Raw genomic sequence first — 20,806 nt, 5'->3', positions numbered from 1 at the left:
TTCTGTGTGTTTGATTTAACGCCTCACCTTTAACCGTACGAAAATGATGACTGCGACACGCGCTAAAATAAGTATCTCGTCATTTACGTCGCATTGTTTACTGGCGTTTGTTCTACGATTAGTTTTGATACTGTACGCCAACTTTCACGACGAGTACTTCGCAGTGCCGTACACAGATGTGGACTATAAAGTATTTACTGACGCCGCTAGGCACGTGGTAGAACGGAGATCACCGTTCGACCGTCATACTTACCGCTATTCGCCTTTTCTGGCTTGGCTCTTGACACCAAATATCATATTGCACAAGGACTTCGGAAAGATTTTATTTTCCACGGTAGATATACTGATTGCGGTTCTAATTAGAAATATTCTCGCGCGACAGAGATGTAATAATATCGTAAGAGATAACTGCGCGCTCCTATGGCTCTATAATCCGTTAACATTGGTGATCTCGACGAGAGGTAACGCAGATTCATTGGCAGTACTTTTAGTTGCACTCACATTGGATTTTTTACAGAGAGACAAAATTGTATCGGCCGGATTGCTACATGGGATATCTGTACATTTCAGATTGTATCCATTAATGTTCAGTTTGCCCATGTTTTTGTCTCTGTGTAAAGATAATCGTTTCCTACCGAACAGGGACCAATGGAAGCTCGTGCTGAGTTGCGCGTTCTCGATTGTTATATTAACAGGCACGGGTTATTGCCTGTATGGCTTTAAATTCTTGTACGAGAGTTTTATATATCATTTAGTGCGTAAAGACACCAGGCACAATTTTTCCGTATATTTCTACATGCTCTATTTATCCGCTAATCAACCACAGGATGTGATTCAGAAGGTCCTTACGTTTCTGCCTCAGTTATTACTATTGTTGATGTCGTCATATTACTATTCAGAAAAATCCAAGTTGCCATTCGCTATGTTCGTCCAGGCGATAATCGCGGTGATGTATAATCCGGTGATAACTTCCCAGTATTTCTTCTGGTTTCTGTCGTTGTTACCTCTGTGTCTGCCAAATATCGAAATGAGCCTGCGTAGGGGCACGTGTTTGGCGTGTTTTTGGATTTTAAGTCAAGTTATTTGGTTGTTAGTCGCTTACATGCTAGAATTCCAAAGTTTTAATTCGTTCGTTTTTCTTTGGATATCTGGTCTTCTATTTTTTGCTGCTAATGTAAAAGTTTTAGTAGATATTATTCATCATTATAAAAGTTAATTATAATTGACATTTATCTTAATTATAAAAGTTGATTATACTATAATATTTATCTCAATGGGATATTCTGTACATTATTCTGTACATATATCATAAAAAATAAATAATTAAAAAATATAACAGAGATCAATGGAATATCTTCTTATATACGTTTTTAAGTGATCATAATGTGCGATAATATGGCGTAAAAGAATTGCACAATCAATTATAACTTGAAAACAAATTACACAGAATTGTATTAATTTTATGTACGTACAGGATGTCAAAATTGCAGTCACAAATCTTGTAATAAATTCTTTGCATAAACTGAAGTCGATTTTTGTTGAGCTAAATAATTGTCACTTATTTTTATATCTCTTTAATTTTTATTAAATAAACACGATGTAAACAGATTATCTATTTATAAGAGTTCTTTTTTTTTGAACTTTCAATAAGTAACAACAAGAAATTTAGAGTTGTAATTTTCTGACATCCTGTACTATTAATTCTTGGAAAATACCTAGGGCAGCAGATGGTAGATTGTTCAAAAAACTTGAATTTATTTAAGTTTTAATAAAAAAGCACATATTATCTACAAGTCTGATTATTTATAAAGTATCACTTTCATTAGTCTACGCGGTACTTATATCGGCGTTAAAAATATCAGACGAGTTATAATGATTCTTAATTTTATTCTTTTGCAGGAATACAAAATACTTATTTACAGATAGCTTCGTAAAGTAATAGTGGTAGATTCTGAAAAGGAATGTAGATATATTTTAGTAATAATACAATAATCGTAAATCTCTTACTATAGTAATCTAGATTAATCGTGAGCAAGAGCATCTCTTGGATCATCTTCCTGGAGATATTTCTTCATCGATTCGATTGTTCTAAGCTGCTAAATATCATGACGGTAATATTATTGGGTCATTTCTTGTCAGGATCGCGCACGAATAACGGTATGCAAATTGCATTTGAATTTTTCTGTCACCACAGTCTATTCGTATAATGATCCGCGGAAATATTTGACGCGTACACATAAAATAAAGGCGCTTGAAGTACTATTATCAAATCGCTTTGATATCATCTAAATCTACATATATTTGCTAACTTTCAAATAAAACGGAAGAGAAAGAATCTGCTTACATATTTCTGAATGTAACTACGTTTGATTTGATACACACAGAGGTGTCGGATCGTTTTCTCGAATTGTTCCACGGATGTTATTTTCGGCGAGATTTTTTTGGCGACACGAAATGGCCCAATGGATCCAAAAGTAAAAGGAAACCGAAATAGATCCTCTCTTTTATATAACTACGGGTCATTTTACGGCGGAGATGATGATGAAGTGCAACATATAAAAATAGCATTATTTTCTTTCATTGCTTTCATTACAGTTTGCTCAACTGTGTGCTATATGAAGTAATCTATTTTATTTGTTCTCTTTCTCTCTTTCTTGAAACGGATACACACAACTGATCTTCGTCAAACGCCTGCGCGAAACGTTTGCACGGAGATCAGTCCGGATAACATCGGGGGGTGAAGTTCCGGGTCACGCAGAGAATGAAAGTACAGGCCACCGCGATTGAAGCGATAAAAATTATAAATAATCTCCATCTTGGCCGCGGGGCCCGGAAGTTACCCTTCCCCCGGAGGGAAATGTTTTACATTATTCACAAACCGATCCACCGTCTCGTTAAGCCTTCCCTGAAAAAATTATCGATAGTATACAAAAGGAATCGTACGCGATTATGTACGCGAGATATAGAAGACTATACTTAGGCGAATACGGCAACGAAAGTCTTGCTTTCCGAGGCACATACATGGAAAGTGCAAATTCATCGTCTTTCACTTGCTCGCGCAAAGCCAAATACTTTGGAAAAGAACACTTTAGAGCGTGCCACTCAAGAATAAAGCGATTAGCGTAGCAAATTTCTTTTTTTTTTCTTTTTTGTAGTCTTGTAGCGTATAATCCCGATTAATCCGACCCACTCCACGTCGTCTGGAGATCGAACGAAAACTTCGTGAACGCGAAACAAGTTTCGAACATTCTCGCGGAATATCTCGTAATCTTTTTTTCTCTTCATTGATACTCTTCTGCGAAAGATTTTGGGTCGCCTAACTGCGATACTAAGTTAAACGTAATATCGCAACAATTTTTCGAGGATGGAGAGAGACAAATGATAAATCGTCGCTTTTCAAAAGAATTTTATGACGCCCGAATGAAGTGCCATCGTAATCCAATGACTTTATAATTATTATTGCTCTTATTGTTGCCATGTCACTATTATCTTAGTGTCACAATTACTCTGCTTGACCCTATACGCGCCGGTACTGAATAGAATGGGTGCACCGATGCATACGTTAATGTGCTCTTTTAAGAAAGACGGCTGGCTCGGGGTTTGCTCCTAGCATTTTCTTTGCAACGATGCAACGTTGGTCGCACAAAGATTACCTTGTTTCATCTCGGCCTCGCACAAAATGAGAAACATATACAACGTTACGCGGAAGCGAGATACAATGTAATTTCCAATATATCGACGCATCGATAATTGCGCACTGGATAAGGGAGCATAAAAAAAATAGCGTGCCGCAATATCCAAGGTATGAGTCAAGAAAAAATATGATACGAGAACGAAGGGAAATGTCAGACTAACGTGGACTATGTTATGGCAGATATTTAATAAAATATAATAACATCGGCGATGTATATATGTACATATTACATTCTACGGAAACATGAAATAAACGGCACTACATTCGCTTAATGATAAGTACGTAAATGGATTACAAATAACAAAATAATAATAATAATAATAATAATAATAATAATAATAATCATTACTACATAATTATTTGCACGAAAATGCGATCACCAAGAGATAAAATGTACATCATGATAAAATAGATCGTGTGTATATATATATTTATATATATGTGTCCTTCAAGCTATAAAATCGTATTGCTAGTAAAAATTGCGTTTTTTAAAACACATTTCTAGATATTATATTTCCAAAATCTGTGATTGGTGCAACTAAAATGATTCGATAAGGGTGCGATATTTAATTATATATTTTAATAATCTCATATACCGATAATAATTAATCTCATTTAGCGATAATAATTATAGCACAGTATTTTCGAGGATATTAACAACAGAATCTTTTAAGCGCTTTGATTGACCATAATTGATAATTATGGATAATTGACCTATTATTGTTTATCTTTATCTTATATCTTTATCAAGAAGAAGACATGATTCATTAGATAAAGCAAAAGAATTTTGCTTTAAAAAGGAAACTTTAAAGGGACTGCAAAATTAATTAAAAATTTCATAAAAACGTTAATACGTTAATACGTCGAGTTACACCAGTCTCATGCGGAAGTATAATATGCGTGTGTAAAAAAATAATTAATAATAAAGTAATTAAAGCACTCGTTGAACGTGCACACAAATCATGCGACCACGTACATGACGTAATTCAAATAATACACATGTAATGTAACGTAAAATAAAATCTCTTTGGCTTTTTACACGATTGAAAAGAAATACGCTCCGCGTAAATGTACGAGGGTGTATCAGAAATTGCGCACATCCTCCCGATGATAATTCCTTTATCGCGACGTTGAAATTAATTTTCTTTTTACACAGAAAAAGGTTGAATTGCACATCATTCTCTATCACAAATATGCGTTTTAAACACGTATAATTGCTATTCGGCTTTTAATTTTTGTTAGAGTTCGTTTAAAATTAGGTGGAAGATTTCTTTTTTAGAATTTGCTACCTATTCTCACGCTTGAAGCTTAAAATCGTCAGAAATCTCTGTTTAAGGGGACTTCTGATACAGCTTTATACGAATTTACATCGTTGCAAATCGTGCTTTGTCCTCACTCGTGCATAAGACAAATAAGATAGAGATTTCGCCGCGGTGTGAAAAAAAAAGATGTATCCGGATAAGCTAAGGGGAATGATGGGATACGGGTGATATCTATAATCGGCTCTACCGTGCAAGAAACGTGAAAATTCGAAAGTAAATAGGTCGTAATATTTTTGTACTTACACTCTTACGGTAATATACTAATATCATGCGTGTGACGAATAAAAATGCGATTACGCGGCCGCGATCGGATTCCCGAGACCTCGTTACGGTGAAACGAATGAAAAAACGTGATGTACGTTTAGCTACAATGGGATGAAGAATTATTGGCACACTGTCATATCGAAATAGATTGACCACTTTGCGTTGTAAAGTTCTCAGACTTACTCACTCACTCGCATTAGAGAGTTTTTGCAATACCGTGCCGTTGGATAATACGGTAAGCGCTTCAAGTCCTCCCGCCACGTTCGGCGCGAGACAGTTACGAATTGCCATGGCAATTTTTCTCTTACACTTACGTCGTTATTTACTGTACATGCAATCCGTCGAGATTAGCGTTTAATCAGGGGCTTGAAATCGGTATAATTTCACTCGGTTTACGTTTCTCGATGCACCGTCTCGCGGAAATTGAAACCGCCGAAGATGTATACCGATTTTTAGTCCTCGCGTTCAACGTATATTGAAAGCACGCTATTGCAAAAAATGTTTCATTCTTTCTTCTCTTTCACGCTAACGTGTTCTCATTCATTCCCTTTTCTCTCTTTCTCTCGTTCGTTCATATCTTTTTTAACGGAAGATCTTGTGCGAACATTGCGTGTATATAATCTCTGTCGGCGTCCACTCACGCCCTTTGTTCTTCTTCTTTTTTTTTTAATGCTACAGGTACATGCGAGGAATTCGGAATTCAATCTTAATTTAATCGATAGCGGTAATTGCAATCGAGGCTCCGCGATACGAACGAGTAAATGGACATGATATGTTACATGCGTTCGGGCGTGTTGTGTCTTGTGTCTGACGTACCTTTAATTGAACGCACGTCATTTCAAAATGAAATTTATTCTCGCACTAAATGCGTCAAACTCGCGAGTTTATTGTAGATTCGGCATTGGGAAAAATCTGAATTTCAACTTTGGCTCTTTCTTCGATAGGAAGTACATTTATACGCGCTGATAAGAAAGTGCTTGATACTGCGATGTAAACGCATTCTTTTCCGATTCAGTCTGTAGTGGATTAATATGTGATTTCATATTTTCTATATTTAGTTTGTGCGATTTCGTTATGCTGACGAAGAAACTTGGTCGAATAGAGTCGATTGTCTAAGAACAAAATTAAATGAATCCTACGAATTTATGTCTGTGACAAAACAAGAAAGCAAGACAATCTTTATACTTATTTTGTTGGTGTTTTACATCGCTTTTGAACTAGTCACTATCACAATGATAATTTTCTATTGATATATGTTTCAAGATTTAGAGAGTGCTAATTGTCAAGCCGCTGTAATAAGAATTAATTAATCGATAAAAGTTATCAGTTCAGAAATGGTCGGCGAGCTTGATCCGAAAAAAGGATCGTTTCTCGAAGTTTATTCGTCACCAGATATAATACTTCTAACAAAAGTTCTTGTACCGTCGAGTAAAACAACGTGTCACCTTATATACGATTATGTTTCTGCATTCACGGGGAAATTCTATTTTGTAAATCACGTTGATTGCCATCAACTCGGCAATATCATATAGTAATCACGCTACAGTAAATGTCGCTAATATCATCAGCGTTTAAATACGTAGTGGATATGTTTCGCGATGTGTAAATTATGAGATACGAGGTGCTTTAGTCGCCGTCAAATCACGGTACAAGAATTCTTTTGTACCCTTTACATGGCAATTTATCGATCTAATTGATTTGTGCATCTTTGCGTTGCACGCTGGGAATACGCTTGTTAATTTTCATTTAGTTTCTCCGATATGATTTTCGCGGATATCGATAAATTAATTTATTTCATTAACGTATCGTTTCCGTAGAGAAACCTTATTGAAATATTTCCGTGTAAGAAGATCACGGATAGTAAAAGAAATTAAGTTTTTATTTAGAGAACTAAGTACTGATATATCAAAGTTGGAAAATGGAAATCTGAAGAGTCTTCACATTTGATTTACGATAATTCTTATAAGAAAGTTACTTAATAGCAAACAATTGCGGCCTATCTTTCTCGCGCCTAGAAATTTTCTTCTCTGCTATTAGCGCTTTTTCTGACCGATTTCGGAATAACGTTCCTTATTATTGCCCTACATCTGCGCGACGTATCGCGAAGTAAACAAAATGACAGATTGACGTCAGTTACTTGTTCCCGAGTACGCGAGAGTGTCGTTCCTAACGATATTAAAATGCAATCAATTGCGTCGAATGCGTAATCAATTTGACAGATCTGATTTCCTTTGAAAAATGATCACGGTACACGCACGCACATACGCACACATGCACACAATACATTGCACATACACACACGGAAGATACGTAACATAGACTTTTCGCAGATGGCTACTCTTTTAATTTCCCGCTTTCCCTCCCTCTAACCGTAACAGTGGCGGTCGCGAGAAGACCGCGGAAGAAATTTTAATATTTTCTTTTTATTTTCGGCAAAAGGATCTCCGTTGTCGCTGAAATAAACGCGTTCCTCCCGGTAATTGAGCGAAAGTGATCATTCTGAATCGGGTTTCACGGTTCACAGTTCACACTTTGAAAACGATCAGCTGCATCCGTCGCCGGTGATGCACGTCAATGTCGATTGACGCGCACGACGACGACGACGTCCCGTTTTTTTCCGATTGATTCGCGTAGACTCACGTATACGTTCCATATACGTTTCTGAGAAAAAGCTTAACATCGAGAAAAATATGAGGGTATATATTATCTCCTATGTGTGTCGTTCAGTCGAATTCGAAATAGATTATATTCACGTAATCCATTGCCACGTTACGCAGCTCGTAGTAGCACGCGAAGAGAGCGCTTTCATTCTCCTAAAAAGTCACTTTTTCATTCACGAATCTCTTAGCCGACTCGACCCTTTTTAATACTCGCGATTTATAAGACGGGGGAGCAAAGTCGGGCACATTACCCTAGAAAGGCATACTCGCCATATTTTTTTATGCCCGTTCGGTTCGGTTCTTTTTAACTCTTCAACATCGCGGCATTTACTGATTTCATTTGCATTTTAATTAATTTGATCCTCTCAGCGTCTAGCATATTCATGCAGTCGTAGCGCATAACTTTGAAGCCTACTAAAAGAGCTATGAAATTTATATACCGTTATATACATTTTATGCAGCAGTCGAGAGACTGGAATTTTGTATGTAAATCATAAAATTATGAGATCTCAGTGTTAAAAAAACGCTAGTTTTAAATAGATTACTGAAGTAATAAATTGAAACTCGTTAATCGACAATGGATACGCGCCAAATATAGAAAAATAAAATTATTAATACAAATGTAGGTAAGTGAAGTTATATTAAAGTGTGAGATCGCTAGTTTTAAATAGATTACTAAAATAATAATTTGAAACCCGTTAATCGACAATAAATAAGCGTCAAATATAGAAAAATAAAATTATTAATATAAATGTAGGTAAGCGAAGTTATATTAAAGTGTGAGATCAAAGGATACACGACGTATGCCGTTCTAAGGTATTATTTCGATGAAATTATTTACAGTTTTGCATTTCGACGTGATTTGAAACGTGCTCTACGATCGCACGGAACGCGGCTGAGGACGAATGAAAACGGCCGAGCCGGCGGATAAACTTTGCGTAATAGTAGTAATAGGCCATAATCCCTAGTCGTAAAGTATGAAAAGTATCAACAAATTTGAAAAATTCTCGTCCACTCCCTTAGGCAATTATCGTCTTTCGTTATGCGAACGGGGTCGCGTTTCGCTAAAGGGACCATGTTCTCTTACATTGCCTAGGAAATTTGACTTTACAACAACGCGATCGCGCCATCCACGCTACACCCATTCCCCGCGTTCCTTGACTAAAGGCGAAGAAATTGATATAATTCAATTAATAATTGACAGATAACCAATTAATACGTATAGGATGGTCCTACGGCAGAAAAGGCGTAAACTCCTAAGATTCAAACGACATAAACTTTTTCTAATTTTAACATCGCCACACGGACCATCCAGTACATTGATTGTAGTTACTTCTCGCGTGTATACCTCTTTAATCTACGTTTTTTCTCTTTTTTTTTTTCATCTTTGTTATAATAGAAATCGTATGTAACTTCTGTATGTTTAACTTCTCGTGCCGAATGTACTCGCGATGAGCCTCTCCGGCGATCATCTCCTCCCCGCCACCCGTCGTCCGTACATTCGGCATTCGGAGAGTACCACTCTTGCACAAGCACGATATTTATATATGCATTATTCACCATTCCGCGCGCGCGCGCACACATGGTGCCGTCATGTGCGCGCCCTGAACTGAAGATTCCGAGATCTTAAATAGTTAACAATAACATCGGCGTGAACATTGTACAGAATGATCGAATGATGCACGAGAAGCGAAACCCCGGATGGATGATTCGCGTAATCCCTGTCAACGGCCTGCATCGATGATTTGACAACGCGTCGACGAAACTGCAATTAACTGTCATTCACGCGAAATTAAAAAGTTTCCACGTTATCGTAAGCGACGGAGTCTTTAATTAAAGTATCGCACTTCTTTCCCACTTGTTCTCAGTAAGCCGAAAGTTTGTGTTGCCGGCACGCAAGAGAAAAAAGAACGACGTTGTAACAGGAAAGGGGATAATTTCAATTAATAATATAGCTTAAAGGTCTAACACGGGTTAGCTCTGCTTTCCTCCACGTGGACGACAGTTAAGAAGGATGTTAGTACATTCGGTGCGTTAATATTAAATTAAAGCCATCGTTAAAGCCTTTGCCTACGTCGTGACTTCGACGACGCGTTTTCGCTTCGAGAGAAAAAAGTCACGGTCATTATTAGGATATAAGCCGTATAACTTTTCGTCAGATTTACGAAATACTTTCGTAAGAGAGAAAGAGAGACGCGGCTGATGTCCTTTCGTATGACTCGAGACTCTGTCTCTTTATCGCGAAACATTCGTCACGAGGCGCCTCTCATAAAGTGAAGTATGTATGCACATAGTGGTTCACAGTTACAAAACTAACTAAATCTTACGAGATACGGTGAGCAATAATTCCAGATATGTACAGAAGTGTTATGTTACAGACGTTACGATATAAAGATATCTCCTTGACGCGCGAATGTGTATGCGCATTCGCAGTCGGAATTTTAGCTCCTCAACGTGCGACGATCGGTATCGTTTAATAATAATTTCGCCCTCTCTCCCCCTCGTACGGTAGTACGAATCGCCGAGGGTTACTCTCGCGCGGATTAATCGTTATCCTGTTGCCGCAGGATACGGCCCAGTCTGTAATGTGCAGCCTTCGATTTTTGAAATTGTCTTAATAATTGATAGGCTACCCTGTTTCGTTATCATTATGAATGGTATCCCCTATGCCCGCTCTGTACATCACGACATATTTTTCAGGACACGTTTTTCTCGGTCGCACTATAATAAATCGAGGATCGCTCGCGCCGTCGATCGTTCCCGAGGAATGGCGAATGTAAGACATAATGGGGGTGGGACATAATTTGATAAGTCGCGTTTTTCGTAGATTTTTCAGAGCGATTATTTTTTAGAACTTTAAACTTAGAGACATCTCATGGAAGACCTAAATCTGAAAATTAAATTCACTTGATTTTTTTAATCTCGCTGATAATAGCTGGTTTCTTAAATCGTAAGTCACATATCACTTATTTTGAGGATACCAATGATACGGATAAAAGAATTAATAAAATTGCAATTCATGGCGTCGAAACGAAGAAATGAACTTATCAAAATCTTTTTCTTGAATCTATGTCAACCGATCCTCGGTAACGAGCCACGGCATGTCGCAGTGAAAGCAACATATGCAATGGAAAGGATGACAACATAATGCGTTACGAGAGAGTAAAATTGAGCGCGAATCTAGTCGCGCGCTCTCGTCATTCTTCTTTTTTGGAAAAATGCATGACGAAACTACGACGCCGAAGGACATCGCGCCGTTTCGTATTTCCCGTTTTTACGTTTTTCTTTTACACGTACATAATAATCATTTATCAATAGTTATTTACACGAAGCCGTCCCATCCCGCGCGAACGAGCTTATTTCAAATAGAATTCGCTTTCACGTAGTGCCATCAAACTATATATAGGCCCTATGCTCATATTGACAACAGGTGTATAATATATTTATGTATGTATACCTAATGATTTTCGCTATCTATCTTACAAATGCGAACAGCCGCAAAACACGCGGTGCCGATTTCCTTTAGCGCGAACCCGCGCTTACTAATTACCTGTCCGTCGCACGTGGAACTTGAGGCCGGAGGAAACGCGAAGCCACGAAACTTGTCGCGATCTATCGTCGCTAACGTATAAGCCACGTGGCCGCCGCGGCGTCGTCGTTAATCCTTAACGTGCGCCCTTAAGTCTGCGAATGTTGCACGAGCACATCCCTTATAAGCTAAAATCTCTCATTATTTTTTTTTCCCTACAAATACAAAAAGGCAGCGCGACACAGTGAACATCGGAGTGGCAGCCGAGACTGTTCTCGTTACGGTGCATGGGTTTGCGCCTGACATTCGTCGAGTACATATTCGATGGTGTTACCACGTGTAATGTGAACATCCCGAAACATTCCGAATGTTTTATTGAAAAAAGAAAAAAACCTATTAGTAGAGGCATGAAAGTCAATTTTTTAATTTTGTAGCTGCGAAGGAAAATCTCCGAAGTTACTTCTTTATCATATTTTTTTTATACTTAAACTTCATCAAGTGTACTTAACAATTGAGAAATTATATGTGAAGTGTACTTAAAAGTTTGAGAAATACATTGTCAGAAATAATAACTGAGAGATCATCGAGAAAGAATAGGGTGAAATGCTACGAAGAGGTAATAACTACTCCCGTTGTTGCATCCTCGCTAATAAGGGCAGTGTCAGATAGAATCGTCGCGTTGTAAATGTCAAACGTAAACCCAGCTTCGGCTCACGAATTACCGGGAAAGCGGCTTCCACGATAAAGCTTCTAGCCTCGAAGAGGGTCCTCGAGGTTTCGGAAAATGACCGCGCCGTCGATCACGTCGACATATCTCCCGATATTCGGCTACCACCGCGACAGCAACAATTCGCGACGTGATTCGTTCGGACCTTCCGTCTCCCGTCGCTTTCCGCTCGAGCGAGTCTTATTAAACGCTTATTATATAGAAGATCTAAAGTACGTCAATAGAAGATTGTCGATACCGAGTGGTCTGTTTTCGCCACCGACCGAAGAGAGTACCTTCGATCCACGAACCCAACCAACATCGTCCCTCCCCCCCTCGTACTCACGAATATCCTCCGAGCACTACTCACGGCGCTCTTCGTCGTCCTAAATCTAATCTTATTGACCCAAAAGGAGAGTACGTCCGTTCCCTTCGATATCGGCGTCCCTTTCGCAGCCATCTCTTCAGCGTGCGTTCATCATCGCGCAGCGAGATAGATTTGATTTCGATTGATGCAATCTTAGCGCAAGCGTATCATTAAACGTGAACGAGTCGCTCGTCGACGAAGGTTTCCTCGTCGATACCTTCCTTCCTTCGCGAGAGAGTCTCCGCGTCATCTCGAGTCTTTCAAGTGTCCCACGTTCCTTCGCAACCCTCTTGCCGAAATCGACAAACTTGGTCGGCGCAAAGCCGATCTTCCTCGCGTTAAACGACGGTGGAGGATGTCCTTCGATCGTTGCTCGACGAACCTCCAAGACTCCACGCACCGAACGTATCCCGCGCGCCCTTCCAGCCAACACTTTCGGGAATGTATTTCATCTCTTGATAAGAGGCAGCTATTCCATCCCGAGCGCGTCCTGGGACCGGCCTTAGAATGTCGACTGTGGTCTGCGCCGTTCCTCCGTAATCCCTTCTCTTCGTCAGCAATCTTGTTGTAACGTCCGGTTGCGTTTTCCTCAAAGTCAAGTCCGATTGCCACGGGCTGCTCGAGGACCTGGACCAAGTTCTAGACCCGTCCGTCGAATTCTCGCGTCCATCTCGATAATGATGATGATAACGATGATGCCAGACTCTCTCGTTGATTCGCTTACCGATCTCGTATTGGACGTCCGCGTGACGTTGCCGCACGAGTTCTTGATGATCTCTGCTGGCCCTTTGCAACTGCCGAAGCACCAACTCGATATATTTGAGCGCCTCGCCATTCTCCGCCATTCGTTGTGCTCGGCCCGTGACCCCGCCGTGACCCCTGCTGCCCCAACTGCCCTGCGACCTTCGTCCCATAAGTCGCTCGCATTCCGCTCTATAACGTTCCGTGTCGTGAGCGTGGCGGGTCTCGTCGTAACGACATTGACTTTGTTCCGATACATCAACGAGACGTCGCGAGTCGCGCGTCGTCGATCTTAGCGTAGCCGGGCGCGGACCGAGCAAGTAGCGGGGCGTCTCGAGGGTACGGCCGAGTTCGAAGGTGGTTTCAGTTAGGCCCGAGTATCGACGGTTCTAATTCGGATAGATCCCCTGGCCTCATACGTGCGTCGCTAACGTGCCCACCGCGGATGTGCGCTTCACCGTCGCCATGGCCCCGTTTGGACCGCCGGTGATGTAATGCGCTGACAATGGGGCCTACAAAACAAAAAGAAACGCAGGATTCTGAGTCACATTATCGACCATTGAACCCGCTGGCGCTGGTTAAATCCTACAGATACTACTTTGTTTCTAACTACGATATATTCTCTTGGTTAAATTTAAGGAAAAATATATAATTTCTTTTATCTATTTATTTTAAACCTTTTTTGAATCGAGAAAGATACTTGTTAATTAAAGATATGTACATAGACGTGCAAGTAAAAAATCCGAGTAATGCTGAATTAATTGCTTGATAAGTTTGCTCAATAGAAGATCAATTACAGATTCTACAGATTTTGATTTTCTAAAATCAAGATTATATCAATTATAGAGAAAATTATAAAAAAATATAAGTAAAATTATTTTTTTCCTCTGATTTTGTATGCTTTTTCGTACATGTATAAAAGTTGAAGTACCATTAATATATTTTTATGATACGTAACACACATATTTAATTACATCATCTCCATAGAAACATAAAACAGATATTCTAGCTAATGTTTCCATCTATATCCATTAAACTATAAAGCCTCAAATAGTGCAAAGATTGAATTATACAGTATGAAAACAGCGAGTAATATGCGAGCGGAAAAGTGATAAAAGCCATATTTTTTCTCATTTCGGGAAATAAAAGGATTTGCGAAACTGTAATACGAATTTCAGCTACGTTATTATGGTACTTTTTCTACGATTCTAGAACAAAAAAAATTGATAATTTTACGTTTTTGCCATAGTGACTAAACATTGCACTTTATCAAATGTGTGATATTATTACTGGTTTATATTATTATTTCGCTCAATAGCTCGTATACTACACTACGCTGCCTGTTTTTCATTTCGTTTGCTTCGATCATAAACATGCACGTATAATCAGTATGCTTAAGATAAATAAAAAAATGTAAGTGAAAAATAATAAATCGCTATTGCGAATTTTGTCTAATAAAAGTTAAAGAAATAAACAACGTAGAAGGACAAAATATAAATCAATTTTATCATAATCTATGCGCATCCGCGTAATTACCAAAACCCATATTAATATGCATATATCCCTTAATACCGCGCTTATATGTTCCGAGATTAAATCCGGACCGTCGATGAAACTCAACCGTGCTTAAAACACAACTTACCTGACTACCAGATTTTTAATTTATTTTTCTTTTTTCAAGCGGAGCTTTTTTTTCTTTACGTATCTTACGCGAAGGCATGCGATACAGAGAACAGGCAAAAACAATTTACAGCAGAAATTTACGTGCGTCGGGGAATTGGAATGGGGCCGTACGGGAAAGGATTAGCGTTGCAAAATGAAAGTAGCGCGCGCGCAGTTGCAATGGCTTTGCAATATTGACAGTTTGCTCCCGATCTACCCCAAGTTGCACGAAGCACCACAGCACTACGGCGTCGGCGTAACTACGTTTAGGAATTTGACATACATTTCACTTTGTACCAACCTGCGGGCCAGCGCCGTTCAAGGTATTCAAGCTATTCATTCTCATTGCCTGCGTGTACGGCGGCGGTGCCGGCGTGACTCCCGGCACGGCTGTGTGCGGCGCGTGTCGGAGCTGCTCGGCCGCTGACATTCTGTATTCGTTTGTAAGAAAGAAATGCAGCGTTAGTGACGGGAAATCGGACTTTTTTTCCCCGTGTCGGAATTTAAATCGCGGAAAGAGAAGAGAGCGCGAGAAAACAGGCATGCAAACAGTAACTGAATCCGACTCGTCGCGGTTTCGTTCCTGTACCAGGTGTCACGAGTGCTTCAACGTTTCTTTGTTATATGAGCATCGACGCGCATCGTCGAATATATCCTCATACGTTTGTCGTTTATCGTATCGTATCGTATTGGCCGATTAATGATTAATAGCTGACACTTTGACGCTTAATAAAATTGCAGAGTAATAACCAAAGTTTGTTCGTAAAGTGTGATACGTTAAACTTTAGTTATAAAACATTGCGCTCAACGTTGCTTATTTTATCTTTGTTACAAATGAAACTTAAAATTATCTTAATAGATATCACGCATTTTTCAAAATTTTACTTAAAAAATATACCAATTAAATATTAATTAATATATATATTTAAAATATTTATGCTACTTTTAGCGTAGAAATCGATCGCGCGTAAAAAAGAACAGAAAAGTGGTATATTCAGATTTTGAAATTGTATCATTTCAAGAAAAGTATCTTAAAGTTCCGTCAGTCACGTTTACCATTGCAAAGCGTTCCTCTCTGATATCTTTTCCTATTTCGAAAAAGGAAATTTTCAAGAGACCTCGACGTTGACAGCTCTCGGTCAGCTTTTATCCTACAACTACGTTATATCGCGGACATGAACTGAAACCATAACGAATTCACTCTTCGTTTCGGTCCTCGAGCCGAAGGAGTCGCCTCGTCTCGGCCTCGTACTTGAGTCCGACGCGAAAAGAGTCTTGGATTCTGGGTCTGAATTGAAACAAAACATGTGAAGTTGTTGCTGTTTGCATCCTTGGCGGAGGAAGGTAAACAGAAGGAAGCGAAGGCACGTATGAACCAGATGCGGGTGGCGAAACGTGGACTCGGGTATCTAGACACAATAGTGAGACGCTTCGAGGCGAGGTCATCATCCGCTAGGAGAGTATAAAATTTTGAAAGGAGGACCACTGAAACGCAACGAAACAAGAATTTTAAGAGCTCGGGAAAGCAGAGAGAGAGAGAGAGAGAGAGAGAGAGAGAGAAAGAGAGAGCCAAATTCAATGTACAGTCGCAGACGGAATTTACGCGATCCTTGAATAGAATTTACGTTCTGTTTTTTTCCCCAAGCAAATTTTTTCCTTCCTCTCTTCTTACTTGATTTTTTAATCATCGTGCTTCCGTAATATTTTTAAGGCAGGCGAGCATTTCCCGGAGCTCGCGCGAGGCGCAACCGCGCTTCGCTCTCATATCTAATTTAGCCGTTCGCGACGGGCGCATTCCCGGCACGTACGGCGTGAGATTCTCGCGCACGGGGATGACAAGCGTTGCGCGACGTATACGTAAACGGAACGTGATGTCACCTAAGGTATCCGCGGCCGATCAATGACACGAGCCAATTAAAATTAGTCCGAGGCATCCGCGCGCGAGCTCCGATCCAAGATTCTCGGGACTATGTTGACGCTCTCAGAAATTTTGGAACTTTGATCGAGCGTCAACGCGCGTTATTTCCTTGGCTTACATGGAGAAGGAATTATGTTGCACTAGAGATACACCGGGGCTATCGTTCTTGCAGATTATCTCACGCATCTGGAGTCGAAAATTTGTAGAAAAATTTTAACTATCGATTTTAATTATCGATTAGATAATAATTAATAATAAAATAGTAAATCTCCTTGTTTGCTTTTTGGCTTACCTGAGATAAGGGTTGCCATATGTCGCGGAAAATCGCGGATCGATCGGCGTCGTCTGCGGAGTCGTGCTGCCCAGGTTGGCCGAGCTGAGTCCGATTTTTTTCGATGATAGGATACCGCCCGAGGATATCCTGCTCAAGGACTCTCGCGAAGCGCCCATGCTCTGTGTCGTTGGTGGCATATAATCGCGAGTGTAGTCAACGTATGGCACGTAACCGTTGTTGTTACTGCCGTCCTACGGAAACAAACGCAACGTCTCAATATTGAATAGATTTTAATACTGTTTTTATTGGATAGACAAGACAAATAACGAGAAATATCTCTGTGTAAAAAAGTCTATTCTCAGATAAATGGATCCTTTTTCTTCGCACTTTTTCAAGCGGTATCTCACAGTCGTTAAAGTACCGAGCGCAAACGTACTCTAAATCCACTTACGGTATTCTTCGGCGGGAAGGAAGGCTCGGTATAATCGGCGCTGTAACGATAACCGGATAATGGATTCGGCACTGGTCCAGCAAGCGCCAAGGCATTTACTCCTCTGGTACTTCCTTCGCCTTCACTGTCAAGGGCCGTGACACTTTCCGCGTTGCTGACACTGGACCCCGCTCGGATGTCCGCTTTGACATCCGAGAGGTTGCTGCTCCTATCGCTTTCTCTGTATCGATCGGCGTTAGAATCGGTTTCCTCTGTATGAATTAGAAAAAAAAGATTGCAATCGATGCACACACAGGTGTCTTAAAAAATTTAAGAATATGAATTTTTAAAACGTCGAAAAAGAGCACGTTAACGTATTTATTGCAAGGCAGAATAAAAGTTAGATTTGAAAGAGCTATTTCAAGCATTATATTGGATATTACTTTCTATTGTATTGGGTGTAACATTCATTACTTTAAAACAATTAAGCTTACAACAACTTGTATGTTATTGGCGTTGTAGGTAATTACTTACGCATATCAGTCTCTTGATTTTGCGCCGTTCGCGGTCGTGGCTGCTTAATACGATCGCGACATTGTAGAATGAGTATGACTATTATGCCAATCAGGATCACGCAGACAACCAGTCCGGCGATGATCAAGATCAGTTGCCAATCGACTGGAATCAACGCTAAGCGTCATGGCTGGTTAAAATCTCGTTTGCCAGATGAAGAGCGCGAGGCGCGCTAGTTATTAATATACGCATCGTCGCATGAAAAGTGGCACGAGTCAACAACATCAAATTCCAGACGTCTCTCTCGAATAACAGCAATGCGTATCCGCGTGTCACGTCGTATTTTACTTGCAGATTAAGCGTAAATATTTATTTATTTTCACTCATTAAATTTATTTTCACGATTTATGCTATAATAAATTCGAGATTCGTGGTTTTTTTTTTTTTTTTTAAACTCGTGTCACTTTTTGCAGAAATATTTCTACGCTCCCAAGATTTTCCCCTTTTTTTTTTAGAATTAAGTCGACAGAAATTGGATAGTGACTCGAACAGCTTACAACGTTTGATATACATTAACAGCGAGTCATTTATCGGAGGCAATTATTTGATCGTGGGTAGCGATTAAAGTAGTTTGCAAATCATTAGCTAGAGAGCTAGCCGCGCAAATGAGCCGATTTAGAATCTCTCTGTTCTTTCAGAAGCGCGGATGGCGATGAAGCGTTCCGCCGTGGACGTACATATTATTCTTACAAATTGTGATTTTCCGGAGCATCGTAAACGCGTAAAAGCCTCGGTACAAAAGAATTCGAATTATTACGCCGGTAAAAAGGTATTACGCTGGCTTCTGCTCAAAAAGTCTACGAGATAGTTATACGGACGTTATATCGTGACAAACAACAATGTAAATTCCGGAAAGTGGAAATATCTTTCTTCTGCGTAAACAGCGGTAAAAACATTTCGCGTATTCCGATAAATATGTAATACACACGGTGATATAGATTCAGACATTTAAATATCTCATTTACTTGGCTTTTATAAGCGAAATATCTATTTCACCGGCTTTATCTCGGCGAGTTTAGGTATATGCGGTAAGAGACTCGGGCAATATATTTCAACTCCCTAATCATTCTTAAACTACTTTACATACTTTCGATCTGTTTGGAAAGAGCGAACCGATTTATAACACGCCGCCGCGCGCCGTCTACGTCCATTAGACCTACATCTGTTTCCGCGAATTTTATATATGATCAAAGAGAAGAATATAGATAATTCACGTAGCTCCATTATTTTAATGTCATAAAGGTTTCTTATGTACACCTATCTTTGCCCTATTATCATAAGTGTTTCCCCGAGCAATATTTAATATTTAAAGTCGATTCTGTCTCAACAAAAATATCAGGATTGTTAACAAAAGATATTATATCTCTTACGCTTTTATGCATTTAGAAAATATGAATGGCCGCTGTAAAACGGACGTGTACCTATATATCTTGTGTACGTAGACACATATATTCTCGTCGAGTTACAATTAGCCCGTATTGTTTGCTTCCCGCGCAAACACGGGTTCTCATAATCGTTAATATCATGATCGTAAAATTAGAACTTTTTCGTTTCTAACGATATCGGTTTTAATATATCCTTCTTAAGTTTTTTAACGAGCGCTCCTCGAGATAACACGGGCGTGAGTTAAATTTATCCTCTTTGAATATACGTCTTTAAAATTATATGTTAGACAGCGGTACTCTTTAATCACGAGGGTTTTTACAGCGAGACGGAACGTTTCGATCAATGGTATTACTTCTTGCCCCAGAAATGCGCTACTATTACCGAGATTAGAGAAGACGATAATTCGTTTCACTATATTCCCGTTATATTTTGATATGAATATCAAGATTGATTCGCGCGCGCTCGACATTTTACTACGATTTTTTATTCGAAATATTTTAACAATATTAACATTTCGTCAACGGGGGCCAAGACATTTTACATGCGCGAGTAAAAATTTATAATTTTTACATTGCAAACTATACATATATTCGTAAGCTTTCGAAAAAGTTAGAAGAAGAGGCAAAGGGGGGCAGGTAAGTTTTTGACATATTAATAAATATGAATAAAATAGTTAATGATTTGCCGCTTCGTCTCTTTGTCGCGACAAATGCGCGATGTAATAAGAAAGAAAACAACGGTTCATATACGAAGTTTTATGCGTCCCCGTCGGTGAAGTGTTAATATCCTCTCAGCGTTTTAGCAAAACATCGCGTTGCATGAAATTAGCCGCGATGACGTGTCGAATTTCACTAATCACCGGCCGCGGTATTACGTGGTGCGCGCGCGAGCGAGCGCGCCCCCCGGGTGCATGTCGAATGGCAATCGCCGCGTATCCTCGCGTCTTTTTACCCGCCCCGGGTAAACCTAGCGTAGAAACGAGCATCGGGAATGTCGGGAGTCGGACGATTTATCTATTATTCGGTTCATGCGATTGCTATTAACGTGTCTCTCGATTCTCGCGCCCGTCGCTTCGCGTTCGGCTGGAGAATCTCGCGAGAAGTTAACCGTGGTCATGGTCAAACTTCCCTAATCGCCCACTACGCCTTGCGCGCTACTCGGAGCATATGTCGGATCGCAGCCGCCCCGCGACCCCGCATCTTTTTATGTGTCGCAGGGAAACCTCGCTCTCGTGTACAAACACTACAAACGAGTGTCTGGGGTACCGAATCTAGTGACGG

General features: G+C 39.8%; 3 protein-coding genes across 5 annotated transcripts in view; 1 reads left to right on the top strand and 2 right to left on the bottom strand.

Moving 5' to 3' along the window:
• The first annotated feature begins 34 nt into the window (after window positions 1–34).
• Window positions 35–1,786, top strand: LOC112453598 (GPI mannosyltransferase 1). Its single transcript, XM_025014428.1, has one exon. The coding sequence runs from the start codon at window positions 44–46 to the stop codon at window positions 1,214–1,216; it is 1,173 nt and encodes a 390-aa protein (XP_024870196.1). The 5' UTR covers window positions 35–43; the 3' UTR covers window positions 1,217–1,786.
• Window positions 1,787–1,870: 84 nt separating this feature from the next.
• LOC112453608 lies at window positions 1,871–13,669 on the bottom strand (the record flags this gene model as incomplete). The annotated part of the gene is made up of 1 exon (XM_025014451.1): window positions 1,871–13,669. A coding segment is annotated over one exon (789 nt), but the record flags the coding sequence as incomplete, so codon positions are not given.
• The window catches only part of LOC112453596 (irregular chiasm C-roughest protein-like), a 118,029-nt gene continuing 110,797 nt past the window's right edge, over window positions 13,575–20,806 (bottom strand). Inside the window, exons 9-13 of one of the 3 annotated variants that reach the window (XM_025014425.1) lie at window positions 18,102–18,257; window positions 17,589–17,839; window positions 17,156–17,388; window positions 15,247–15,376; window positions 13,575–13,795 (exon numbers count right to left, since the gene is read on the bottom strand). In XM_025014425.1, the coding sequence (XP_024870193.1) occupies window positions 13,697–13,795; window positions 15,247–15,376; window positions 17,156–17,388; window positions 17,589–17,839; window positions 18,102–18,257 (869 nt within the window). In that variant the 3' untranslated portion in view covers window positions 13,575–13,696. The remainder of the gene's footprint in view (window positions 13,796–15,246; window positions 15,377–17,155; window positions 17,389–17,588; window positions 17,840–18,101; window positions 18,258–20,806) is intronic. The other 2 variants (XM_025014426.1, XM_025014427.1) reach the window with 2 other exon arrangements.

This window comes from Temnothorax curvispinosus, unplaced genomic scaffold (genome assembly GCF_003070985.1).
Source record: "Temnothorax curvispinosus isolate PA1 unplaced genomic scaffold, ASM307098v1 QBEX01004532.1, whole genome shotgun sequence".
Lineage (NCBI taxonomy): Eukaryota > Metazoa > Arthropoda > Insecta > Hymenoptera > Formicidae > Temnothorax > Temnothorax curvispinosus.
Note: the sequence above shows the minus strand (reverse complement) of the source record. Positions and strands in the feature narration are given on the sequence as shown.

What these genes read in the sequence shown, in the direction of transcription:
- LOC112453598 (XM_025014428.1), top strand. Translation starts at nt 44, where the DNA reads ATGATGACTGCGACACGCGCTAAAATAAGTATCTCGTCATTTACGTCG.